Genomic DNA, 22,786 nt, shown 5'->3' with positions numbered 1-22,786 from the left:
GTGGAGGCCTTGGTAGCTGTGGACAATTAGTCCTTCAGACTAATCTTTTCCTTGTATCCTGTTCTTCTCATTCTCTCAGGGAATACTTTTGGTTGAAGGTTTAAAGATTATCTCAGGGCAATATTTTCAGGGGTTCATCCATCCACCTTGGCTCCAAAAAGTCTGGAGTCCATGAGAATTGAAATTCTGTTCTGCATTTTAACTCTCTCTCTCTTTTTTTTTTTTAATAATAATTAACATTTATTAAGTATTTGCTATGGACCAGATCCTGTTTCCAAGCACTTTCTTTACATGCATTATTTCTTTTTTTTTAAAATTGAGATGTAATTCACATAACAAAATTAATCATTTTAAGGTATACAATTCAGTGGCATTTGGTACATTCACAATGTTGTGCAAACACCACCTCTCTCTAGTTTCAAAGCATCTTCATCACTCCAAGAGAAAACCTGATAGCCATTAAGCAGCCGCTACCTATTCCTCCAACTCCCCAGCCCCTGGCAACCACCAATCTGCACTCTATCTCTAAGGATTTACATATTTTGAATATTTTATATAAATGGAAGCTTATAATATGTGACCTTTTGTGTCTGACTTCTTTCACTTAACATAGTATTTTCGAGGTTCATTCACTTCGTAGCATGTATCAGTACTTCATTCCTTTTAATGGTTGAATAATATTCCATTATATGTATATATCACAATATATTTATCCTTTTATCAGTTGATAGACATTTGGGTTTCTACCTTTTGGTTGTTGTGAATAGTGCTGCTATTAACATTCATATACATGTATTTGTTTGAGTACCTGTTTTCAACTCTTTGGGGTATATACCTAGGAGTAGAATTGCTGGGTCTTATAGGGTTGCTGTGAGTCAGAATTGACTCTATGGCAACGGGTTTGGTTTTTTTTATGGTGAGCCCTGGTAGTGCAGTGATTAAGAGCTCTACTGCGAACCAAAAAGTCAGCAGTTCGAATCCACCCATCGCTCCTTGGAAACCCAATGGGGCAGTTCTGCTCTGTCCTATAAGGTCACTATAAGTCGGAATCACTTAACAGCACACAACGACAAAAATAAAGTGTTGAAGAGCAAAGATGTCACTTTGAAGACTAAGTGCAATGTGTTTTTTTTTTAATTTATGGTAAGTCTATGTTTAACTTTTTGAGGAACTGCCAAAGTATTTCACAATGTATTCTTTTGTCTCCTTTAATCCTTCCCGTTCAGGACTATAAGAAGCCTGTGGCTTATCAACCTTACTGATACGCAAAAGATAGTTTCTAGGACATTTAGCATTTCTGAATCAACTTCATTTCTTTCAAACAAGTGTGTGTGGGGTGTGTGTTTTTTAAATTTATTATCTTACAAGGCAAATATGGTGTAGTGGAGTTTGAACGCTTGGATTTTAGTCTTCCTTCTCTTATTTACCAGTGTTGTGACCATGAGGAAGACGCTTAACCACTCCAGGCCTCAGTTCCTCATTTATGAAATAGGATAATAATAATAAAATACATCCTCAATACGATTGTTGTGAACATGATACGGGATTAAAAGCAATTTATAATACTTCATGTACTTTATTATTATTAATAAAAACTAATATAAGTAGTAACTCAACATACAGTAAATATTTATTGTGAGACTAATACATGCCAGGCATTGTACTCTAGGGCTAAGAACAGAACCATGATTAAGACAGACAAGATTCCCAATTTTCATGGAGCTTGTATTTATAGGAGCCCTGGTGGCACAGTGGTTAAGAGCTCAGGCTGCTAACTAAAAGGTCAACAGTTCAAATCCACCATCCACTCCTTGGAAACCCTATGGCGCAGTTCTACTCTGTCCTATAGGGTCGCTATGAGTTGGAATCAACTCGATGGCAATGGGTTTTGTATTTATATTCTTTTTAGTCAAAAAGACGACATAAGCAAGTAAACCAATAAATGAACAGGATAATGACAGATTGTCAAAAATGCTATGAATGACAAGGTGATATAAAAAAGGACCTAGAAGTGTAGAGGAGGGTACTACTATTCACTTTAACTTGAGTAACCTGGAGAAATGGTGACACTAGAATGAATTTGAAAAGGGTGAATTCAGAGAGAATAAGATGTATTCTGTTTTGGACGTTTGATTTAGAGCTGGGGACAGGAAATTTAAATGGAATTACTTCATGAGGAGTTGGAGCCATCAGGATTGAAAATGTACATTTCAGGCCCATCTACATAGAGGAGAAAATGAAGGCTAATGACTGTAAGTTTAAAAGCAGAGAGAAAGAAGTTGTAGAGAAAGAGTGATAGCCACTGATGAGACTGATAATGAAGTGGATACATACAGGGATAACATCATTCAAGAGTTATAAAGGAAGGATCTATGATACTTTTATATGTTTATTTGCTTCATACATTTTTAATTTCACAAATTATACTTGAATATATTCGCTTTCTGAAACCTTGGTGGTGTAGTGGTTAAGTGCTATGGCTACTAACCAAAAGGTTGGCAGTTCAGATCCACCAGGCGCTCCTTGGAAACTCTATGGGGCAGTTCTACTCTGTCCTGTAGGGTTGCTGTGAGTCTGAACCAACTCGAGGGCAACAGGTTTGATTTGATTTTTTTAATATTCTCTTTAGGAGCCCTGGTGGTGCAATGGTTAAGTGCTTGGCTGCTAACCAAAAGGTCTACAGTTTGAACCCACCAGCAACTCTGAGGGAGAAAAGACCTGGCAATCTGCTTCCATAAAGATTACAGCCTAGGGAACCCTATGGGGCAGTTCTACTCTGTCCTATAGGGTTACTGTGAGTTGGAATCAACTACGGCACACAACAACAACATATTCTCTTTGTAAAAAATTAAAACATAAAAACTAAGACTAACTAATCCTATCTGACCACCAGTCCCAAACCTGACTGAAGGGTGACTGAGATTATCTGAGATTAGAGGGAAAAATTAAGAACATGAGAGTCAATGGAGCATAAATCAAAAAGAAACCAAACCCACTGCCGTTGAGTCAATTCTGGGTCATGGTGATCCCATGTGTTACAGAGTGGAACTGCTCCATAGGGTTTTCTTAGCTGAAATCTTTATGGAAGCAGATCACCAGGCCTTTCTTCTGTGGCACCACTGAGTGGGTTAGAACTGCCAACCTTTCAGTTCATAGTCGAGCAGTTAACCACTGCACCACCAGGGCTCCTTAAGTATAGCACAGTGAGAATAATCTTTCTTTGCATATTGAAGATCTTTCACAGTCTCAGAAACATTCTGAATTTTATAATGGAGTTAGTATATTTGTTGTTGTGGCCTTCAAGTCAATTTTGACTCACAGCAGACCCTGTATGAGAGTAGAACTGCCCCATAGGGTTTCCTAGGCTGTAATCTTTATGGGAGCAGATCGCCAGGTCTTTTCTCCCATGGAGCAGCCGGTAGGTTTGAACTGCTGACCTTCAGTTAGCAGCCGAGTGCTTAACCATTGTGCCACAAGAGCTCCATGTAGATAGGAGAGTGGATTTAAAGTAGATTGACCCTAGGAAATACTCTGAAAGTTTTGTTTTGTTTCATTCTTGTGAATGTGGAAAAATGGCATAGGGCTGTTAAGTGTTTATTTTGTTGGCTTTTAAAAAATATTAAGTCCCTTTATGGGCTCATTTTCTTGAATTGTGACTCTTTCTCATGAAGTCATTTTTAATTGAGGGTCCACTGTACAACAATATGCATAGCAGTAGGTTTTAGATTAGAAAAGGAATAGAGATTTTTTTGTTATTAGCTTACCTCTTTGATGCGAACCGGAATTAGATAGATACCTTATAAAGCAGTGAACTCCTTGGAAATTAGTATAACCTGAATGATTTCTGATTTATTCACTTCAAAATATTTATCGAATACCTGTTAAGTGCCAGGTAGTGTGCTAGGCAATGGTGATACAGTGATGAACAAAACAGACTAGGTTTATGCCCTCCTGGAGTTTATGTTCTTGTCAGGGAGACAGCCAAAACAAACAAAAAAAGAACAAAAACCACGTTTATCAAGTTAATACATGTTTTAGTCAATGTTCTTGGTTGCAAGTAACCGAAACCGATTCTAGTTACCTCAGGCAGAAAAGAGATTTGTTGAAGGGTATTGAGGAGCTCAAAGAATCACCAGTAAGGCTGGAAAACAAAGTAGGGCCCAGCCAAAATGCTACTATAGAAGCATTTGGCTCAGGATGTCACGAGTTGCTGGCTGGACACTCAATGCTACCATTACTAGCCCCACTGCCACCGAGCATAATCTAATCTGTTGCGGGACTCTGTTGCTTATGGTCATTTGCTGCCACACCACTATATTCTCTACTGTGATGCAGCAACCATAAAAAAGTCTCAGCTGACCCTATGCTTTTGTGTTATGTCTCAAGGTTCAAATCTCAGATAAGAGTATCTGTAAGGGAGTGGCAAAGGGACTGTCTGTCTTCTTTGGTCTCCTTATCAAGAGATATTCTGCTGTGAGTGAAATATTCTATACATGTCAATTAGGTCAAGTTGATTTATAGTGTTGTTCATATCTTCTGTATCCTTACTAATTTTCTGTCTACTTATTCTGTTAATTATTTATTGAGAGATAGGTGCTTGAATCTATTACTGTAATTGTGGATGTGTCTGTTTCTCCTTATAGTTCTATCAGTTTTTGCTTCATATATTTTGAATTTCTGTTACTAGATGCATAAATGTTTAAGATTGTTGTGTTCTCTTGCTGAATTATTTTTATTCCTGATATTTTTTTGCTTTTTAACCTACTCTAGCTGATATTAATATAGCCAATTCAGCTTTCTTTTGATTAGTTTTAACCCAATATACAGATTTCCATCTTTTTACTTTTACCTATTTGCGTCTTTGTAATTAAAGTGCTTTCGTATAGACAGTACAGGCAGTCCCTGGATTACGAACGAGTTCTGTTCCTAAGTCTGTCTTTAAGTCGAATTTGTACATAAGTTGGAACAGTTAGGTACAGTTTGTATCTAACATCAGCTGGCCAAATGTTAGTCTTAGTATATAGTATGTAGCGTCCCTTTGCATAAAAAACATTAAAGAAACACTTCCAGATACACTTAAACATCTTTAGCATAATAATAATAATGTTTTGATGGGTGTCGCAAAGTAGCGCCCATTTGATATTATAAACCATTGTATGTATCTCCAATTTTTAATATAATAGGCTTTGCAGGGGTTGGTTTGTAACTATGGGTTGTACGTAAGTCAGACATTCATAACCCAGGAACTGCCTGTGTATAGTAGGGTCTTGCCTTCTTTTGTTTTTCAAGTTTGATTTTTAAATTTTATTGTGCTAAAATACATATACATATAACAAAAAGTTTGCCATTTTAACAATTTTTAAGTATACAATTCAGTGACGTTAATTACACTGTTATGCCCCCATCACCACTATCCGTTTCTAAAAGTTTTTCATCACCCCAAAGAGAAACTCAGTACCCCTTCAGCAATAACTCCCATTCTCCACCCTCCCAGCCCCTGGTTACCACTAATAAACTTTTGTCTCTTTGCATTTGTGTATTCTAGGTATTTCATATAAGTGGGATCATACAATATTTGTCCTTTTATGTCTGACTTACTTCACCCAGCGTAATGTTTTCAAGGTTCATCCATGAACATAGCGTGTATGCATATCATAGCATGTGTCAGAATTTCATTTCTCTTTGTGGTTGAGTAATATTCCATTGCATACCACATTTTGTTTATCCATTCATCTGTCGATGAACACTTGGGTTGTTTCCACCTTTTGGCTATTGAGAATAATGCTGTAGGGTCTTTGTTTTTTAACCCAATCTGACTGCTTATGATTTTTAGCTGGGATGTTTAGGTCATTGACATTTAATGTAATTATTGATTTGATTGGGTTTAAATTGCTATCTTAGTATTTGTTTTCTTTTTGTGCCATCTGTTTTTTGTTCTTGTTTTTTTTTTTGGCCCCTCTTTTTCTGCCTTATTTTGTATAGAGCATTTTAAAACTTCCATTTTATTTCCTTATTAGCTATAATTTTTTGTTGTGTTTTTAGTGGTCGCTTTAGGATTTATATACATCTTTAATTTATGATCTTCAGATGATATTCTACAACTTCACATATACCTGCCATTTCTCTTTTGCTGATTTTTGTGCTGTGATTGTCATATATTTTACTTCTACACGTTATAAACCCCACACTACATTGTTATTATTTTTACTTTCAACAATATCTTTTAAAGATCTATAGATCCATATTTTCATTTTCCTTCTACTTGCAAGGGTTTCTTTAACATTTTTTGTAGTGAAAGTCTGCTAGTGATGAATTCTTTCCATTTTTATATGTCTGAAAAAGTCTTCATTATACCTTATTCTTTTCCTTTTTGTTTTTCGGCTTCAATTTTGAAAGATATTTTCACTGGATACCAAATTCTAAGTTGACTTTTTTTCTTTCAGTACTTTAAAGATCCTGCTCCACTATCTTCTTGCTTGCATTGTTTCTGAGGAGAAATCTGCTGTCATACTAATCTTTTTTCCTCTGTGTGTAATGTGTCTTTTTTCTCATTATCACTGGTTTTAAGCAATTTGATTCTGATGTGCCTTGGTGTAGTTTTCTTCATCTTTTTGAGCTTGAGATTAGTTGAGCTTCTTAGATCTGTGGGTTTGTAGCTTTCATCAGATTGGGAAAGGTTTCAGCTATTTCTTCAAATATTTTTTCTCCTCTACACTTTTAGAGATTCCAATTAAACATATAGTAAGCCTCTTGAAATTGTTCCATAGCTCACTGGTGTTCTTTTTACTTATTTTTTGTTTCTTTTTTATCTCTTTTATTTTGGATAGTTTCTATTTCTATGTCTTTAAATTCACTTAACTTTTCTTTTGCAGTATCTAATCTGCTAGTAATCCTATATAGTGTAGTTTTCATCTCAAGACATTGCAGTTTTTCATTTCCAGAGGTTCAACTTGGGTCTTTTTTATATCTTCCTTGTTTCTACTTAACATGTTCTTAAGCTCTTTTAATGTTCTTGCCTTCTAATTCTATCATCTATGTCATTTCTGGAGTTGTTTTTGATTGACTGGCCCTCCCCACCCCACTCAGTTTGTGAGTTGTGGAGTCACGTTTTCTTTTTCATGCATGATAAGTTTTTTTTGGATGACAGACATTGTGAATTTTACCTTGCTGAGTGCTGTGTGTTTTTGTGTTCCTATAAATATTCTGGAGCTTATCTTGAGATACAGTTAAGTTACTTGGACATAGTTTAACCCAGATCAGCATTTAATCTAGGGCTAATTTTGCCTCCACTGCTTTCTTAAAGATTATAGCCTAGGAAACCCTACAGAGCAGTTCTACTCTATCCTATAGAGTCACTATGAGTTGGAACCAACTCAATGGCACACAGAAACAATAACTGAGACAAAACCCTTCTGAGTACTCTACTTGATGCCCCATGAGTTATGAGGTTTTCCACTCTGGCCATTTTTCCAGGAACTACTCCCTTCCCTGTGTGAGCTCTAGAAATTTCTTCTAATCCTTTCAGATGGTTATTTTCCTAGCCTCAGGTAGTTTCCTAACACTCATGTCATGCATTGATTATTACTCAGCTGGTAACTCCAGCAGGACCCTCTGTACATCTCTGGCTCTCTCTTTCTGGGAAGTTCTGTCCTACTCTAGTATTTTGCCCTGTGAACTGTAGCCACCTTGGCTTCACCAGGCTTTGTCTCCTCACTCAGGGTGATTTCTGGTCTCTACTTGCCCCACCCCCTCACATGCCACAGCCCAGAAGCCTCTCTAGGTAATAATCTAGGGCAGTCATAGGACTTGCCTCACTTGTTTCCCACTGATCAGATATCACAATCCTTTGTTGTTCGGTGTTCTGTTCTGAAGAAAACGTAGGAGAAAATTTTTGTGACTTTGAGTTAGGCAAAGATTTCTTAGATACAATACTAAAAATATTGATAAACTAGACTTAATAAAAATTAAGTACTTCTGCTCTTAGAAAGATCTGTTAAAAAGAGAAGTTACAGACCAGGAAAAAATATTTGCAAATCTGATAAAGGATTTGTATCCACAATATATTAAGAAAATTCTCAAAACTCAATAATAAGAAAACAAATAAGAATAGGAAGAATTGGCAAAAAGATTTGAAAAGATACTCACCAAAAAAAATATATGAATGACAAATAAACAAATGAAAATATGCTCAACATTCCAGTCATTTAGGGAAATGCTTATTAACACACAATGAGATACCACTGTATACCTGTTAGAATGGCTAAAATTAAAAATGACAATATCAAGTGCTGACAAGGGTATAGAGCAACTAGAACTCTTACACATTTCTAGTGGGAATGTGAAATGAGGCAGCCACTTTGAAAAACAGTTTGGCAGCTTCTTATAAAGTTAAACAAATTCTTACCTTTTAACCTAGCAAGCCCACACATAAGTATTTACCCTAGAGAAATGAAAACTTGTAAAAACACAAAAACTTGTACATGAATGTTTTGTTCATAATCACTAAAAGCTGGAAATAGCCCAAATGACCTTCAACAGGAGACTGGATAGAAAAACTGTGGTAAATTCATACAATGGGATACTTCTCAGCAATAAAAAGGAATAAACTATTGATACATGCAACAACATGGATTAATTTTATGTACATTATACTGAGTGAAAGAAGCCAGACTCAAAAGGCTACATTCTATATGATTGCATGGATGTGATTCTGGAAAAGATAAAACTGTAAAGACAGAAAACAGATCTGTGAATTCCAGGGGTTAGGGGTAGGGGCAGGGGTTGACTACAAAGAAGCATAAGGGAATTTGGGGGAGTGATGGAACCGTTTTATATTTTGATTATGGTGGTAGTTACATGACTATATCCATTTGCCTAAATTCATAGAACTGTACACTTAAAAGGGTGAATTTTAGTGTAGGTAAATTATACTTTTATACTTATTAAAGCCTTACTTTAAAAAAGATAAAACCAAATCAAACATTGTTATAACATAGTCCTTTCCCTTAAGAAGCTTCCATTCCAGCACTTAAATCTACCATAGGGTCAGATAGACCAACAGTGTTAGCATTGTTTCAATAAGTTCTTAAATAATTCCAAACTCTGATTAAAATGAGCCTTTAGCTTAGCAATTATCGTGTGTTCTAGAGGGGCTCTTTGGGTTACATGAAATAAAGATTGCACTGTTGTTGTGTGCCCTTGAGTCATTTCCAACTCACAGCAACCCCATGCAACATAGTAGAACTGCCTCATAGGGCTTTCTAGGCTGTAATCTTTACAGAAGCAGATTGCCAGGTGTTTTCTCCCACAGAGCAGCTGGTGGGTTTGAACCACCGACCTTTCAGTTAGCAGTCCAGCGCTTAACCATTGTGCCACTGGGGCTCCTAAAGATTGCATTAAGGCTAGCAAATCTGAAATTCTGATCTGACTTTCTTCTTCTCAAGGAAAAACACCCATCAAATTGAAGTTATTGAAGGGAAGTCTGTCACGGAGGCTGGGCAACGTATTCCTCAATCCCTTACCATATCTTCTGTCCTACCATACCTTTAAGGAGCCCTGGCAGAGCAACGGTAAAGTGTCGGCTGCTAACTGAAAGGTTGGTGGTTCAAACCTACCCAGTGGCCCTGCAGGAGAAAGACCTGGTTTTGTAAAGATTACAGCCAGAAATACCCTCTGGGGCAGTTCTGCTCTGTCACATCGGGTCACTATGAGTCAAAATCGACTGGACGATACCCAAAAACAATATATACCCTTTGATTCATCCATCCATCCATCCGTCATTGGCCTCATAATGTTGACTGTATCTCTTGGCTTCTTCCTTTTAAGCTTGGCTCCTGCTGCTGCTGAATTATTTCTCCATTTTCCAAGTTAGACTCCCAAGAGAGGGAGCTTAATTGGCCCAGATTATTTTTCCTTATTCTAGGCCAATTAATAGGTGTGTGTTCAACCAGCAATATGGTCCACTCATCAATGACTGGAGGTAGGGTGAGTGGGGACATAGGGGAATGGCTAGCAAAGATCCAAGGGAAAAGGTGGGTGTAGAACGTTGGTATACAAAATGCAGCTGTACCTTCAGCTGGTACCATGAGCAAGGCAGTTTTCTTTAGACTTAGTGTGTGGTAGACACTACAATAGACATAGTTATAAAATAAAATGTTGATATTCTCATTTTCCTTTTCCAGAAACCATTGACCATCAACCATCTTCCAGTATAACTTTCTTATTGTCTAGCCCCCTCCTAAATCAATCCATAACTGTTAGTGAATTTGTAGAGAAGGAGCTTTTGCCTAAACTTTTAGACCAGGGCATTTGGAAAGAGAGAATAAGAATCTTGGATTAGTTGGAAGTTATTATCAGGATCATTTAATATATGGGGTTATCACACCCAAGTCATGCCTTTCAAATAGACAACAATTTATCCTCTTATACTTAACTTTAGTCTATTCCTGTGCCAACAATCCCCAAGGCCAGTTCTTTATGGTATCTAATCCATTTCTTTTCCTGATGGGTTTCATAGTGTCAGTCCTATAGTGGTCATCCTGTTATTTGATTCTAGTGTTTCCCTTTCTCTTGCATGATGCTGATATTGCTATTTTTATTCCATGTTAACAATCCTGTTTATAAGAAGGCTGAATGATATTTTCCTTTTCCTCACACAAAGAAATTGCTACCAAAAAAGTGACATATACTGCTACTGCTTAGTGGTGGTTCACTCTGGCTAACTTCTTTGATTTGTTGTCTTCAGTTTTGTTGGGTTCCTTAAATCCTGATTGTCATTGTCCTAGGCACCCACAGAGAAACTGGGCTTAGGTTTGTTTTTCATCACATGACTGGAAAGCTTGTGTGCGCTTTCTCCTACAAGAAGTGGCTCATTTAAGACAGTCAGGTGGAGAACTTGGTTTGGCTAGAGTTGAAACATCTAGGGGAGATGGAACATCACGCAGTCTGAGGAGAAAGATGTCAGTTAGGAGGGGAAGATGGTGTGCCCACCTAGGGCGTTGCTTCTCAAACTTGAGTGTTCCTAGGAATCACGTGGGCATCTTATTAAAATGAAGATTTTAATTCAGTAGGTCTGGGGTGGGGCTTAACATCTGGGATTCTACATTTCTGACAAACTCTCAGGAGATGTTGATGCTGCTGGTCTACAGACAACTTTGAAGAATAAGAACTAAGGGGTCTGATATTCCCAAATAGGCATCTCTGAACAGAAGCTACCTGTATCGCTCCCCTTCGATGCCAGAGAATCTGAACAGGCCAAGACTGAAGCAGGTGGTAGAATTCAAGGACAACCCAGTACCAGATCAGGTAAAAAGGAAGCATTGTTCCAGCCATAACGTGCTTGGGAAAGTAAGCACTTTTTAAGATGAGCATCTGTTAATCTTCTATCTCATTGTCTTCTCTATCTTTCCAGGATAGGGATTGCTTTAGTACATCTTTTTCATCCTCTTCATTAGGTTTTCCTTTATATCTGTGTTCTTTCCATCTTTCTTTTTACTTTTTCTATGTCAATATCCATATAAAGTATATTTAACAATAAATATCTATTGCAATATTATACTTTTGGAAATGATATCATCATACTTTCTTCCCAACCCCTTTTTTTTTTTTTTAAGACCTGAGAGAATACAAGGGATCTTTGTTAAGCATACTTAACTGCGGATTTACATGTAATCTGAAACATCATCATACAGCAGGCTGGTTTAGTTGAAAGTAACTTCTAAAAAACTTAGCTTTCATCCGTTTCCTCTCCCTTAAAAAAATCTGAATACCTTTTACTATGTTTTCTTATAAAATCAGTATGTGATATTTAGAAAAATAGAAAATGAAATAAGCAAAAAATAAAATGTAAAATATCCACAATCCCACAGGCCAGAGATAATTACTATTAATACTTGATATGCATTCTTTCAGACATTTTTCTATGTATTTTTTTTCTTTTACTAAAGTGGCATTACAAAGAACATACTGTTTTCTAACCTATTTAATGATACTGTAAACTTATTGTCATGTCAAATAAAATTTGTCTACAGCATATTTTTTATTGCTATCATGTGTAGAATATGATTTTTGTTTAACCAAGACCCTGCTACCGATTATTTAATTTATTAGTAATTTTTCTCTATTAAAAACATGCTGGAATAGCTATCCTTATAGCCAAATCTTTATGCATGTCTTTGTTTCCTTAGGGAAAAAGTGGAATGATTAAATCAAAGAGTATGAATATTTTTAAAGAACCTCCCCTCCCTACCATTTCAAATTTTCAAATTTTTTAACATGGTGATTGGGGTTGGGGCCTTGTCATCTCCAGGGCTTAGGTCTAAAGAAGACAGTCTCTCTCTGTGACATTCGTGTTACTCAAGTACTGGAGGAAGATTCTAACCAGGGACATCTGATTGGTGATTTCTCCAAGGTGAGTTTGGTTACAGTCATTCTATATTCCAGGGAGCCATTTAGAGTCTGAATCTTTTCTTCCCTACTTGCAGAGGATACTGGGTGTTATTATGTATCCTCACCAAGTACTCTCTGATAACTCGTGGTGCTCTAGCGGTAGATCTAGGCACTGAGCCTTTCCAGTGAGAAACTATTTATTCCTTATTCATTATGAGATAATCCAAACAGCAGGGCAGGTATGAGGCTTTTTATCTTTTATTTTGATTGTTGTTGTTAAATGCTGTGGAGTCGGTTCCAACTCATAGCGACCCTATGTACAACCGAACGAAACTCTGTTCAGACCTGTGCCATCCTCACAATCATTGCTATGTTTGAGTCCATTGTTGAAGCCACTGTGTCAGTCCATCTCACTGAGGGTCTTCCTCTCCTTTGCTGACCCTCTACCCTACCAAGCATGATGTCCCTGTCCAGGGACTGATCCCTCCTGATAACATGTCCAAAATATGTGAGATGTAGTCTCGCCATCCTTGCCTCTCAGGAGCATCCTGGCTGTGCTTCTTCCAAGACAGATTTGTTCATTCTTTTGGTAGTCCATGGTATATTCAATATTCTTCATCATCGCCAAAACTCAAATGCATCAGTTCTTCAGTCTTCCTTAATCATTGTCCAGGTTTTACGTGCATATGAGGCGATTGAAAATACCATGGCTTGGGTCAGGCACACCTTAGTCCTCAAAGTGATGTCTTTGCTTTTTAACACTTTGAAGAGATTTTTTGCAGCAGATTTGCCCAATGCAATATGTTCTCTGATTTCTTTTTTTTAATTTTGGTGTTGTTGTTGAGAACATACACATCAAAACATAGACCAATTCAACAGTTTCTACATGTACAATTCTGTGACATTGATTACATTCTTTGGGTTGTGCAACCATTCTCACCCTCCTTTTCTGAGTTGTTCCTCTTGCATTAACATAAACTCACTGCTCCCTAAGATTCCTTTCTAATCTTTCGAGTTGCTGTTGTCACTTTGATCCCATATAGCTAGGTCTTAAAAGAGCCTAATACTCAAGGCAGACATTTTTTTTACTAGTTAAGCTAAACTATTGTTTGGTTTTAAGAAGACTTCAGGGGATATTTTTGGTTTACGATTTAAAAATTATCTCAGACAATGGTTTCAGTTCATCCAGCCTCCATGGCTCCAGAAAATCTGGAGTCCATGAGACTTTGAAATTCTGTTCTGCATCTTCCCCCTTTTGATCAACATTCTTGTTTGGAATCTTTGATCAAAATGTTCAGTAATGGTAGCTGGGCCATCATTTGATTTCATGACTACTTCTTCCACGGACATTGATTGTGGATCCAAGTGAAATAAAATCCTTGACAAGTTCAATATTTTATTTTTATTAATATCTTTTTAAAATTATATAAATAATACTTGGTCATTACAGAAAAGGTAGAAAATGAATTTACCCCAAATCTCATCAACCAGAGTAATTATTGCTTTTGACATCATGGCATGTATTCTTCCAAACTTATTTCTATGATTTTCTCACACACACACACACAGTTTTTGTTTTTCCCCTTTATACTGTTTTGTGACCTGTGGATTTTTTTCTCGTTTAATATTAGTAACATCTTTTCATGTCAGTAAACAGTTCTGGAATACTCTCCAAAGAATACCAAGCTATCCAACCAACAATGGAGGATCACAATAGGTTTCAGCCTTTTAAAGGAAGAATCCTGCATTAACAGAAAATGCAGCTGAAAAAGTCCCGGATATTAGGAAGCTCGAAGACTTAGCTCTCAACACAAAGGCCTTTTTTGATCCCACATGGTGAAGTAGATTCAATGAAGTCACTCTGGAACTTGTGTTTTTATACAATTTAATAGAAGGGTTAGCCATAAAACAACTGCTAAATTCTACCCTAAGGCCTGGGATGTTTCCAATCGACCACCTCTGGTTACTCTTGAAATAGCATCAATTTACAAGTTTGGATGTGATGTCTTATTTGGGGTTGTTGTTGGATCTTCTGCCAAGATCCGCAGTAATGCATAGCAGGTCAGGAGAAGATTTAATGCTTTTACGGTCTTGATTGGGAAAGACGAATACAAGGATCCAGCAAATCTCTTCGGCTACCCAGCAGGGCAGGTCATTGACTGGATCAGTTGACAGCCATGGGTTGGACCATTTGTCTTCAGTCTAATTACCATTGGTTTTTAATCTCCCAGGAAAGAACTGACGGAGCAAGCACTCATGGTAGCCAGTTACGCACAAATGACAACATGTAATACAATCCATGAATACTCAGAACAGTGCATGGATGGAACCATCGCTCTGAGACTTGTAGTGTATGAAATTCCTGCATTCCTGGAGACTTCCAAGAATGTCAGGACTCTCCTGGGAAACTATAGGCATACCTTGTTTTATTGTGCTTTGCTTTATTACTCTTTGCTGATATTGCGTTTTTTAAAAATTAAAGGTTTGTGACAACCCTGCGTCGAGCAAGTCTGTCAGTGCCATATTTCCAATAGCATATGTTCACTTTGTGTTTCTGTGTCACATTTTGGTAATTCTCTGAATATTTCAAACTTTTTCATTATTATTATATCTGTTATGGTGATCTCGGATCAGTGATCTTTGATGTTACTATTATAATTGTAATTGCCACAAACCACACCCATGTAAGATGGTGAACTTAATCGATAAATGTGTGTGTTCTGATTGCTCCACAGACTGACAGTTACCCCGTCTCTCTCCCTCTTCTCGGGCCTCCCTATTCCTGAGACATGACAATATTGAAGTTAGGCCAATTAATAACCCTACAATGGCTTCTAAGTGTTCAGGTGAAAGGAAGAGTCGCCTGTCTCTCACTTTAAATCAAAAGCTAGAAATGATTGAGTTTAGTGAAGAAGCCATGTCGAAAGCCGAGATGGGCCAAATGCTAGGCCTCTTGCACCAAACAGCCAAGTTATGAATGCAAAGGAAAAGTTCTTGAAGGAAATTTAAAGTGCTACTCCAGTGAACACACGAATGATAAGAAAACAAAACAGCCTTATTGCTGATATGGAGTAAGTTTTATTGGTCTGGATAGATCAAACCAGCCACAACATTTCCTTAAGCCAAAGCCTAATCCAGAGCAAGGCCCTAACACTCTTCAATTCTAATGGGCTGAGAAAAGTGAGGAAGCTGCAAAAGAAAAGGTTGAAGCTAGCAGAAGTTGGTTCATGAGGTTTAAGGAAAGAAGCCATCTCCATAAAATAAAAATGCAAGATGAAGCAGCAAGTGCTGACGTAGAAGCTGCAGCAAGTTGTCCAGAAGATGTAGCTAAGATAATTGATGAAGGTGGCTACAGTAAACAACAGATTTTCAGTGTAGGCGAAACAGCCTTATATTGGAAGAAGAAGCCATCTAGGACTTACATAGAGAGAAGTCAATGCCTGGCTTCAAAGGACAAGCTGACTCTCTTGTTAGGGGCTAATGCAACTGGTGACTTTAAGTTGAAGCCAATGCTTATTTACCATTCTGAAAATCCTAGGGCCCTTAAGAATTATGCTAAATCTACTCTGCCTGTGCTCCATGAATGGAAAAACAAAGCCTGGATGACAGCACATCTGTTTACAACTTGATTTACTGAATATTTTAAGCCCATTTTTGAGACCTACTGCTCAGGAAAAAAAGATTCCCTTCAAAATACTATTGCTCATTGACAATGCAACTGGTAACCCAAGAGCTCTAATGGAGATGTACAAGGAGGTTATTGTTTTCATGCCTGCTAACACAACATCCATTCTACAGCCCATGGATCAAGGAATAATTTAAACTTTCAAGTCTTATTATTTCGGAAATACGTTTTGTAAGGCTATAGCTGCCATCGATGGCGATTCCTCTGACAGATCTGGGCAAAGTAAATTGAAAACCTTCTGGAAAGGATTCACCATTCTAGATGCCATTAAGGATATTTGTGATTCTTGGGGGGAAGTCAAAATATCAACATTAACAGGTGTTTGGAAGCAGTTGGTTCCAACCCTCAGGGATGATTTTGAGGAGTTCAAGACTTCAGTGGGGGAAGTAACCGCAGATGTGGTAGAAATAGCAAGAGAACTAGAATTAGAAGTGGAGCCTGAAGATGTGACTGAATTGCTGCAATCTGCTGATAAAACTTTAACAGGTGAGGAGTTGCTTCTTATGGATGAGCAAAGAAAGTGGTTTCTTTCATTTTTTTCATTTTTATTTTTTACTGTACTTCAGGTGAAGCCTTACAGAACAAATAGTTTCTCATGAAACAGTAGTACACATATTGTTTTATGACATTGGTTAACAACCCCACAACATGTCAACCCTCTAACTTCTCAAGGTTTCTTGAGATGAAATCTATTCCTGGTGAAGATGCTGTGAACATTGTTGAAATGGCAACAAAGGATTAAAATATTACATAAAAATGAGTTGACAAAGCAGTGGCAGGGTTTGAGAGGATTTCCTCCAGTTTTGATAGACGTTCTGCTGTGGGTAAAATTATATCAAATAGCATCCTATGCTGCAGAAAAATCTTTCATGATAGGAAGAGTCAATCAATGTGGCAAACTTCATTGTTGTCTTATTTTAAGAACTTGCCATAGCCACCCCAACCTTCAACAACCACCACCCTGATCAGTCAGCAGCCATCAGCATTGAGGCAAGACCCTCCACCAGCAAAGAGATTACAACTGGCTGAAGGCTCAGATGATGATTAGCATTTTTTAGCAGTAACCCATTGCCATCAAGTCGATTCTGACTCATAGTGACCCTATAGGACAGTGTAGAACTGCCCCATGTGGTTTCCAAGGAGCGCCTGGTGGAATCGAACTGCCGCCCTTTTGGTTAGCAGCCATAGTGCTTAACCACTACGCCACCAGGGTTTCGTTAGCAATAAGGCGTTTTTCAATTAAGGTACGTATGGTTTTTTTTTTAGACATAATGCTATTGCACACTTAATAGACTACAGTATAGTGTAAACATAACTTTTATATGCACTGGGAAACCAAAAAATTTGTGTGACTTGCTTTATTGTGGTGGTCTGGAACCAAATCCACAGTATCCCCGAATCTCTGACGTACGCCTTTATTTGAATACAGCGGAGCAATTTGACATTCCGCTGTTGCTGATCTTACTCCTAGAAAGTTCCCAAATTTGTCAACAGCTGCAAATTACTGGGCAAACACACGCCCTCATACAGTGCCTTCGCAGCTCCAAAGTGAACTCCTGGAACTATAATCACAATCCCCATGCTGGCCGCTGCATCAAGTCACCTCATTGTTAGATCAGGTGGAATCAGTGGTACGATGAGTGCTCATGTAGCAAACATCCTTGGAATGCTTGACATCTCAGGCTATGAAAACTGAAAAAAAAAACTTAAACAGTTCTGCTTCATCATTTTATCATTCTTAATGGCTGCATCATATTTCATTTTTTAGCTACTGATAACTTCTTGATAAATCCCTTCTTGTAGGATTTTAGTTTTACAATTTTTCCTTATGAACTATGCTGAGATGTATATATTTGCAGCTAGATCTTCAACTCTGTGCACATCCTTAATTAGTTCCTTAGGATCAGTTCTTAGAAGTGGAATTGCTGCATATGCACATTATAGAGATCATCTGATTTTTAAGATCTCTAGAGTTTTAAGGGTCATTTGGAAAGAAGGACTATATATGAGTCTTTAATCTCAAACTTAGGTGTGGAAAACTTGCTGTTATTTCAACTCTTAGTTATTTCTAGGTGTGTGCACTGCCAACTGTGTCAGGGAGACACCAAGATCTGAGGTACATCAACGCAGAAACGGTAAGCAGATTTTTGGAGATGGTATCTAGTTACATAAGCTACCATTTGCTGTTCTTCCTTTAAATTCTTGATTCTATTTGTATTTCTTTCCATGTCTTCACTCACTTAGTCTCCTTTTTCAACCTAAACTGTGTTAAAGGATTCTCTTCTATCCCATTGTTCTTTCTCCCTTTGTTTTTAACTAAACAAATGACACATACTTGTTATAAAAGGAAAGGAAAAGAGAGAGAGAAAAAGAAAGGAGACAAAAGAAAACGCAGAAACACAAACAGGAAAAAACTAAAAATCACTCAATTTAGCGCAGAGTTCTGAACCCCACTTTCTCCTGCTCCATCAGGGACTCTCTGATATGTTCCCTGTTGGGGCAGTCATTGGTGGTAGCTGGGGACCATCTAGTTCTTCTGGTCTCAGGCTGATGGACTCTCTGGTTAATGTGGCCCATTTTGTCTCTTGGGTAATATTTCCCTTGTGTCTTTGGTGTTCATTCTCCTTTGCTCCAGGTGGGCTGGAACCAATTGGTGTGTCTTAGATGGCCGCTTGCTAGCTTTTAAGACCCCAGATGCCACTCATCAAATTGGGATGCAGAACATTTTCTTAATAAACTTTGTTATGCCAGTTGACCTAGCTGTCCCCTGAAACCATGGTCCCCAGACCCCCGCCCCTACTACTTTGTCCCTCAATGTGTTTGCTTGTATTCAGAGAACTTCTTAGCTTTTTGTTTAGTCCAGTTGTGCTGATTTCCCCTGTAGTGTGTGTTGTCCTTCCCATCACCTAAGATAATTCTTATCTACTACCTAGTTAGTAAATACCCATCTCCCTCCTTACCCACCCTTGTAACCATCAAAGAATGTTTTCTTCTGTGTTTAAACCATTTCTTGAGTTCTTATAATAGTAGTCTCATATAATATTTGTCCTTTTGCAACTAATTTTGCTCAGCATAATACCTTCCAGATTCCTCCATGTTATGAGATGTTTCCAAGATTCATCGTTGTTCTTTATCAATGTATAGTATTCCATTCTATGAATATACCATAATTTATCCATTCATCTGTTGGTGGGTACCTAGCTTGTTTCCATCTTTTTGGTATTGTGAATAGTGCTGCAGTGAACACGGGTATGCATATATCTATTCATGTGACGGCTCTTATTTTTCTAGGATATATTCCTAGGAGTGGGATTGCTGGAGCATATGGTACTTCTACTTCAGCTTTTTAAGGAAGCGCCAAATCAATTTCCAAAGCAGTTGTACCATTTTACATTCCTACCACCAGTGTATAAGTGTTCCAGTCTGTCCACAACCTCTGCAACATCTATTATTTTGTGTTTTTTGGATTAATGCTAGCCTTGTTGGGGAGAGATGGTATCTCATTGTAGTTTTGATTTGCATTTCTCTAATGGCTAATGATCATGAGCATTTCCTCATGTATCTGTTAGCCACCTGAATGTCTTCTTTGGTGAAGGGCCTGTTCCCATCTGTTGCCCATTTTTTAATTGGGTGATTTGTCTTTTTGTTGTTGAAATTTTCGTGTATCTTGTAGACTTTAGAGATTAGACACTGATCGGATTCGTAGTAGCCAAAATTTTTTTCCCAGTCTGTAGGTTGTCTTTTGACTCTTTTGGTGAAGTCCTTTGATGAGCATAAGTGTTTGACTTTTAGGAGCTCCCAGTTATCTACTTTCTGGTGTTTGTGCATTGTTACTAATGTTTAGTATTCTGATTATGCCATGTATTAGGGCTCCTGGCGTTGTCCCTATTTTTTCTTCCATGATCTTTATCGTTTTAGATTTTATATTTAGGTCTTCGATCTATATAGTTAGTCTTTGTGCATGGTGGGAGGTATGGGTCTTGTTTCAGTATTTTGCAGATGGATAGCTAGTTATGCCAGCACCGTTTGTTAGGGACTGTCTTTTCCCTCAATTAATGGACTTTGGGCCTTTGTAAAATATCAGGTGCTCGTAGGTGGATGAATTTACATCTGGATTCGCAATTCTGTTCCAGTTGTCTGTATATCTGTTGTTGTACCAGTACCAGGCTGTTTTGACTATTGTGGTGGTATAATAGGTTCTAAAATCAGGCAGTGTGAGGCCTCCCACTTTGTTCTTCTTGAGTAATGCTTTACTTATCCGGGGCCTCTTCCCTTTCCATATGAAGTTGGTGGTTTGTTTCTCCATCTCATTAAAAAATGCCATTTGAAATTGGATCAGGATTGCATTGTATTTGTAGATCACTTTGGGTAGAATAGACATTTTCACAATGTTGAGTCTTCCTATCTATGAACAAGGTATGTTTTCCCACTTCTGTAGGTCTGTTTTGGTTTCTTGCAGTAGTATCTTGTAGTTTTCTTTGTATAGGTCTTTTACGTCTCTGGTTAGATTTATTTCTAAGTATTTTATCTTTTAGGGGGCTACTGTAAGTGGTATTGACTGGTGATTTCCTTCTCGAAGTTCTCTTTATTGATGTAGAGGAATCCAACTGATTTTTTTATCTTCATCTTGTATCCTGGTACTTTGCTGAAATCTTCTATTAGTTCCAGTATTTTTCTTGTGGATTCTTTGGAGTTTTCTGTGTATAAGATGATATCATCTGCAATAGAGATACTTTTACTTCTTCCTGCTAGGACCTCCAGCACAATGTTGAATAAGAGTGGTGATAAAGGGCATCCTTGTCTGGTACCCGTTCTCAAGAGGAATGTGTCCAGACTCTCTCCACTTAGGACGATGTTGTCTGTTGGCTTTGTATAAATGCCCTTTATTATGTTGAGGAATTTCCTTTCTATTCCTATTTTGCTGAGAGTTTTTATCGTGAATGGATGTTGGACTTTGTCAAATGCCTTTTCTGCATCGATTGATAAGATCATGTGGTTCTTGTCTCTTCTTTTCTTTATGTGATAGATTACTTTGATTGTTTTTCTAATGTTGAACCATCCCTGCATACCTGGTATGAATCCCACTTGATCATGGTAAATTATTTTTTTTGATATGTTGTTGAATTCTATTGGCTAGAATTTTGTTGAGGATTTTTGCATCTATGTTCATGAGGGATATTGGTCTGCAATTTTCTTTTTTTGTGGTGTCTTTACCGGGTTTTGATATCAGGGTTATGCTGGCTTCATAGAATGAGCTTGGGAGTATTCCATCCTTTTCTATACTCTGAAATACCTGTAGTAGAAGTGGTACTAACTCTTCTCTGAATGTTTGGTAGAATTCTCCAGTGAAGCTGTCAGCTTTGTTGGGAGTTTTTTAATTACCTTTTCAATCTCTTCTTTTGTCGTAGGTTAATTTATTTGTTCTACCTCTGTTTGTGTTAGTTCAGTTAGGTAGTGTGTTTCTAGAAATTTGTCCATTTCCTCTAGGTTTTCAAATTTGTTGGAGTGCAGTTTTTCATTGTATTCCGTTATGATTCTTTGAATTTCAGTTGGGTCTGTTGTGATAGCACCCATCTCATTTCTTATTCGAGTTATTTGCTTCCTCTCCTGTTTTTCTTTTGTCAGTTTGGCCAGTGGTTTATCAATTTTGTTGATCTTTTCAAAGAACCAGATTTTGGTCTTGTTATCTCTTTCAATAGTTTTTCTATTTTCTTTTTCATGTAATTCTGCTCTAATTTTTATTATTTGCTTTCTTCTAGTGTCCGAGGGCTTCTTTCGCTGCTCTCTTCTATCTGTTCAAGTTGTAGGGTTAACATTTTGATTTTGGCCCTCTCTTCTCTTTGAATTTGTGCATTTATTGCTGTAAATTGACCTCTGAGCACTGCTTTTGCTGTGTCCCAATGTTTCTGGTAGGATGTGTTTTCATTCTCGTTTGATTCTGTGAATTTCTTTATTCCATCCTTAATTTCCTCTATAAAACCCAGTAGCTTTTGAGCAAGGTGTTGTTCAATTTCCATGTGTTTGATTTTTTCCTTGCTTTTTCTGTTGTTAATTTCTACTTTGATGGTTTTATGATCAGAAATGATGTTTTGTAATATTTCGATGCTTTTGATTCTGTAAAAGCTTGCTTTATGGCCTAATAAGTGGTCTATTCTGGAGACTGTTCCGTATGCGTTAGAAAAGAGAGTATTCTTGTCTTCTGTTGGGTGGAGTGTTCGGTATATGTCTATGAGATCAAGTTGGTTGATTGTGGCATTTAAACCTTCCGTGTCTTTATTGAGCTTCTTTCATGACTCTAACTGCTCTCCCCATATTGTGACAGCATACTCCTCCTTTCCACCCCTGATTCCCCATGTCCATTCAACCAGTTCCTAGCCCTCTCTGCCTTCCCATCTCACCTCCAGACAGAAGGTGCCTATTTAGTCTTTTGTATCTACTTGAGTTAAGAAGCACACTCCTTACGAGTATCACTTTCTGTCCCATAGTCCAGTCCAATCCCTGTCTGAGCACTTGGCCTCGGAAATTGTCTTCATTCTGGGCTGATAGAGAATCTAGGGGCCGTGCTTTCCAGGGTACCTCCAGTCTCAGTCAGACCATTAAGTCTGGTCTTCTTACTGGAATTTGAGTTCTGCACCCCACCTTACTCCTGCTCCATCCGGGACTCTCTGTTGTGTTCCCTGTCAGGGCGGTCATTGGTGGTAGCTGGGCACCATC

At 37.8% G+C, this 22,786-nt stretch overlaps 1 protein-coding gene across 1 annotated transcript in view; it reads left to right on the top strand.

The window, feature by feature from the left end:
- The window catches only part of CDC25C (cell division cycle 25C), a 43,017-nt gene that overhangs the window by 12,593 nt on the left and 7,638 nt on the right, over positions 1–22,786 (top strand). The window contains exons 8-10 of the mRNA XM_012556851.2: positions 11,194–11,304; positions 12,308–12,409; positions 18,145–18,207. Coding sequence (XP_012412305.1) covers positions 11,194–11,304; positions 12,308–12,409; positions 18,145–18,207 — 276 coding nt within the window. The remainder of the gene's footprint in view (positions 1–11,193; positions 11,305–12,307; positions 12,410–18,144; positions 18,208–22,786) is intronic.

The sequence above is a fragment of the Trichechus manatus genome, unplaced genomic scaffold (assembly GCF_000243295.1).
Source record: "Trichechus manatus latirostris isolate Lorelei unplaced genomic scaffold, TriManLat1.0 scaffold00080, whole genome shotgun sequence".
Classification (NCBI taxonomy): domain Eukaryota; kingdom Metazoa; phylum Chordata; class Mammalia; order Sirenia; family Trichechidae; genus Trichechus; species Trichechus manatus.
The sequence above is the reverse complement of the archived record's forward strand: the minus strand, read 5'-3'. Positions and strand labels throughout refer to the sequence as shown.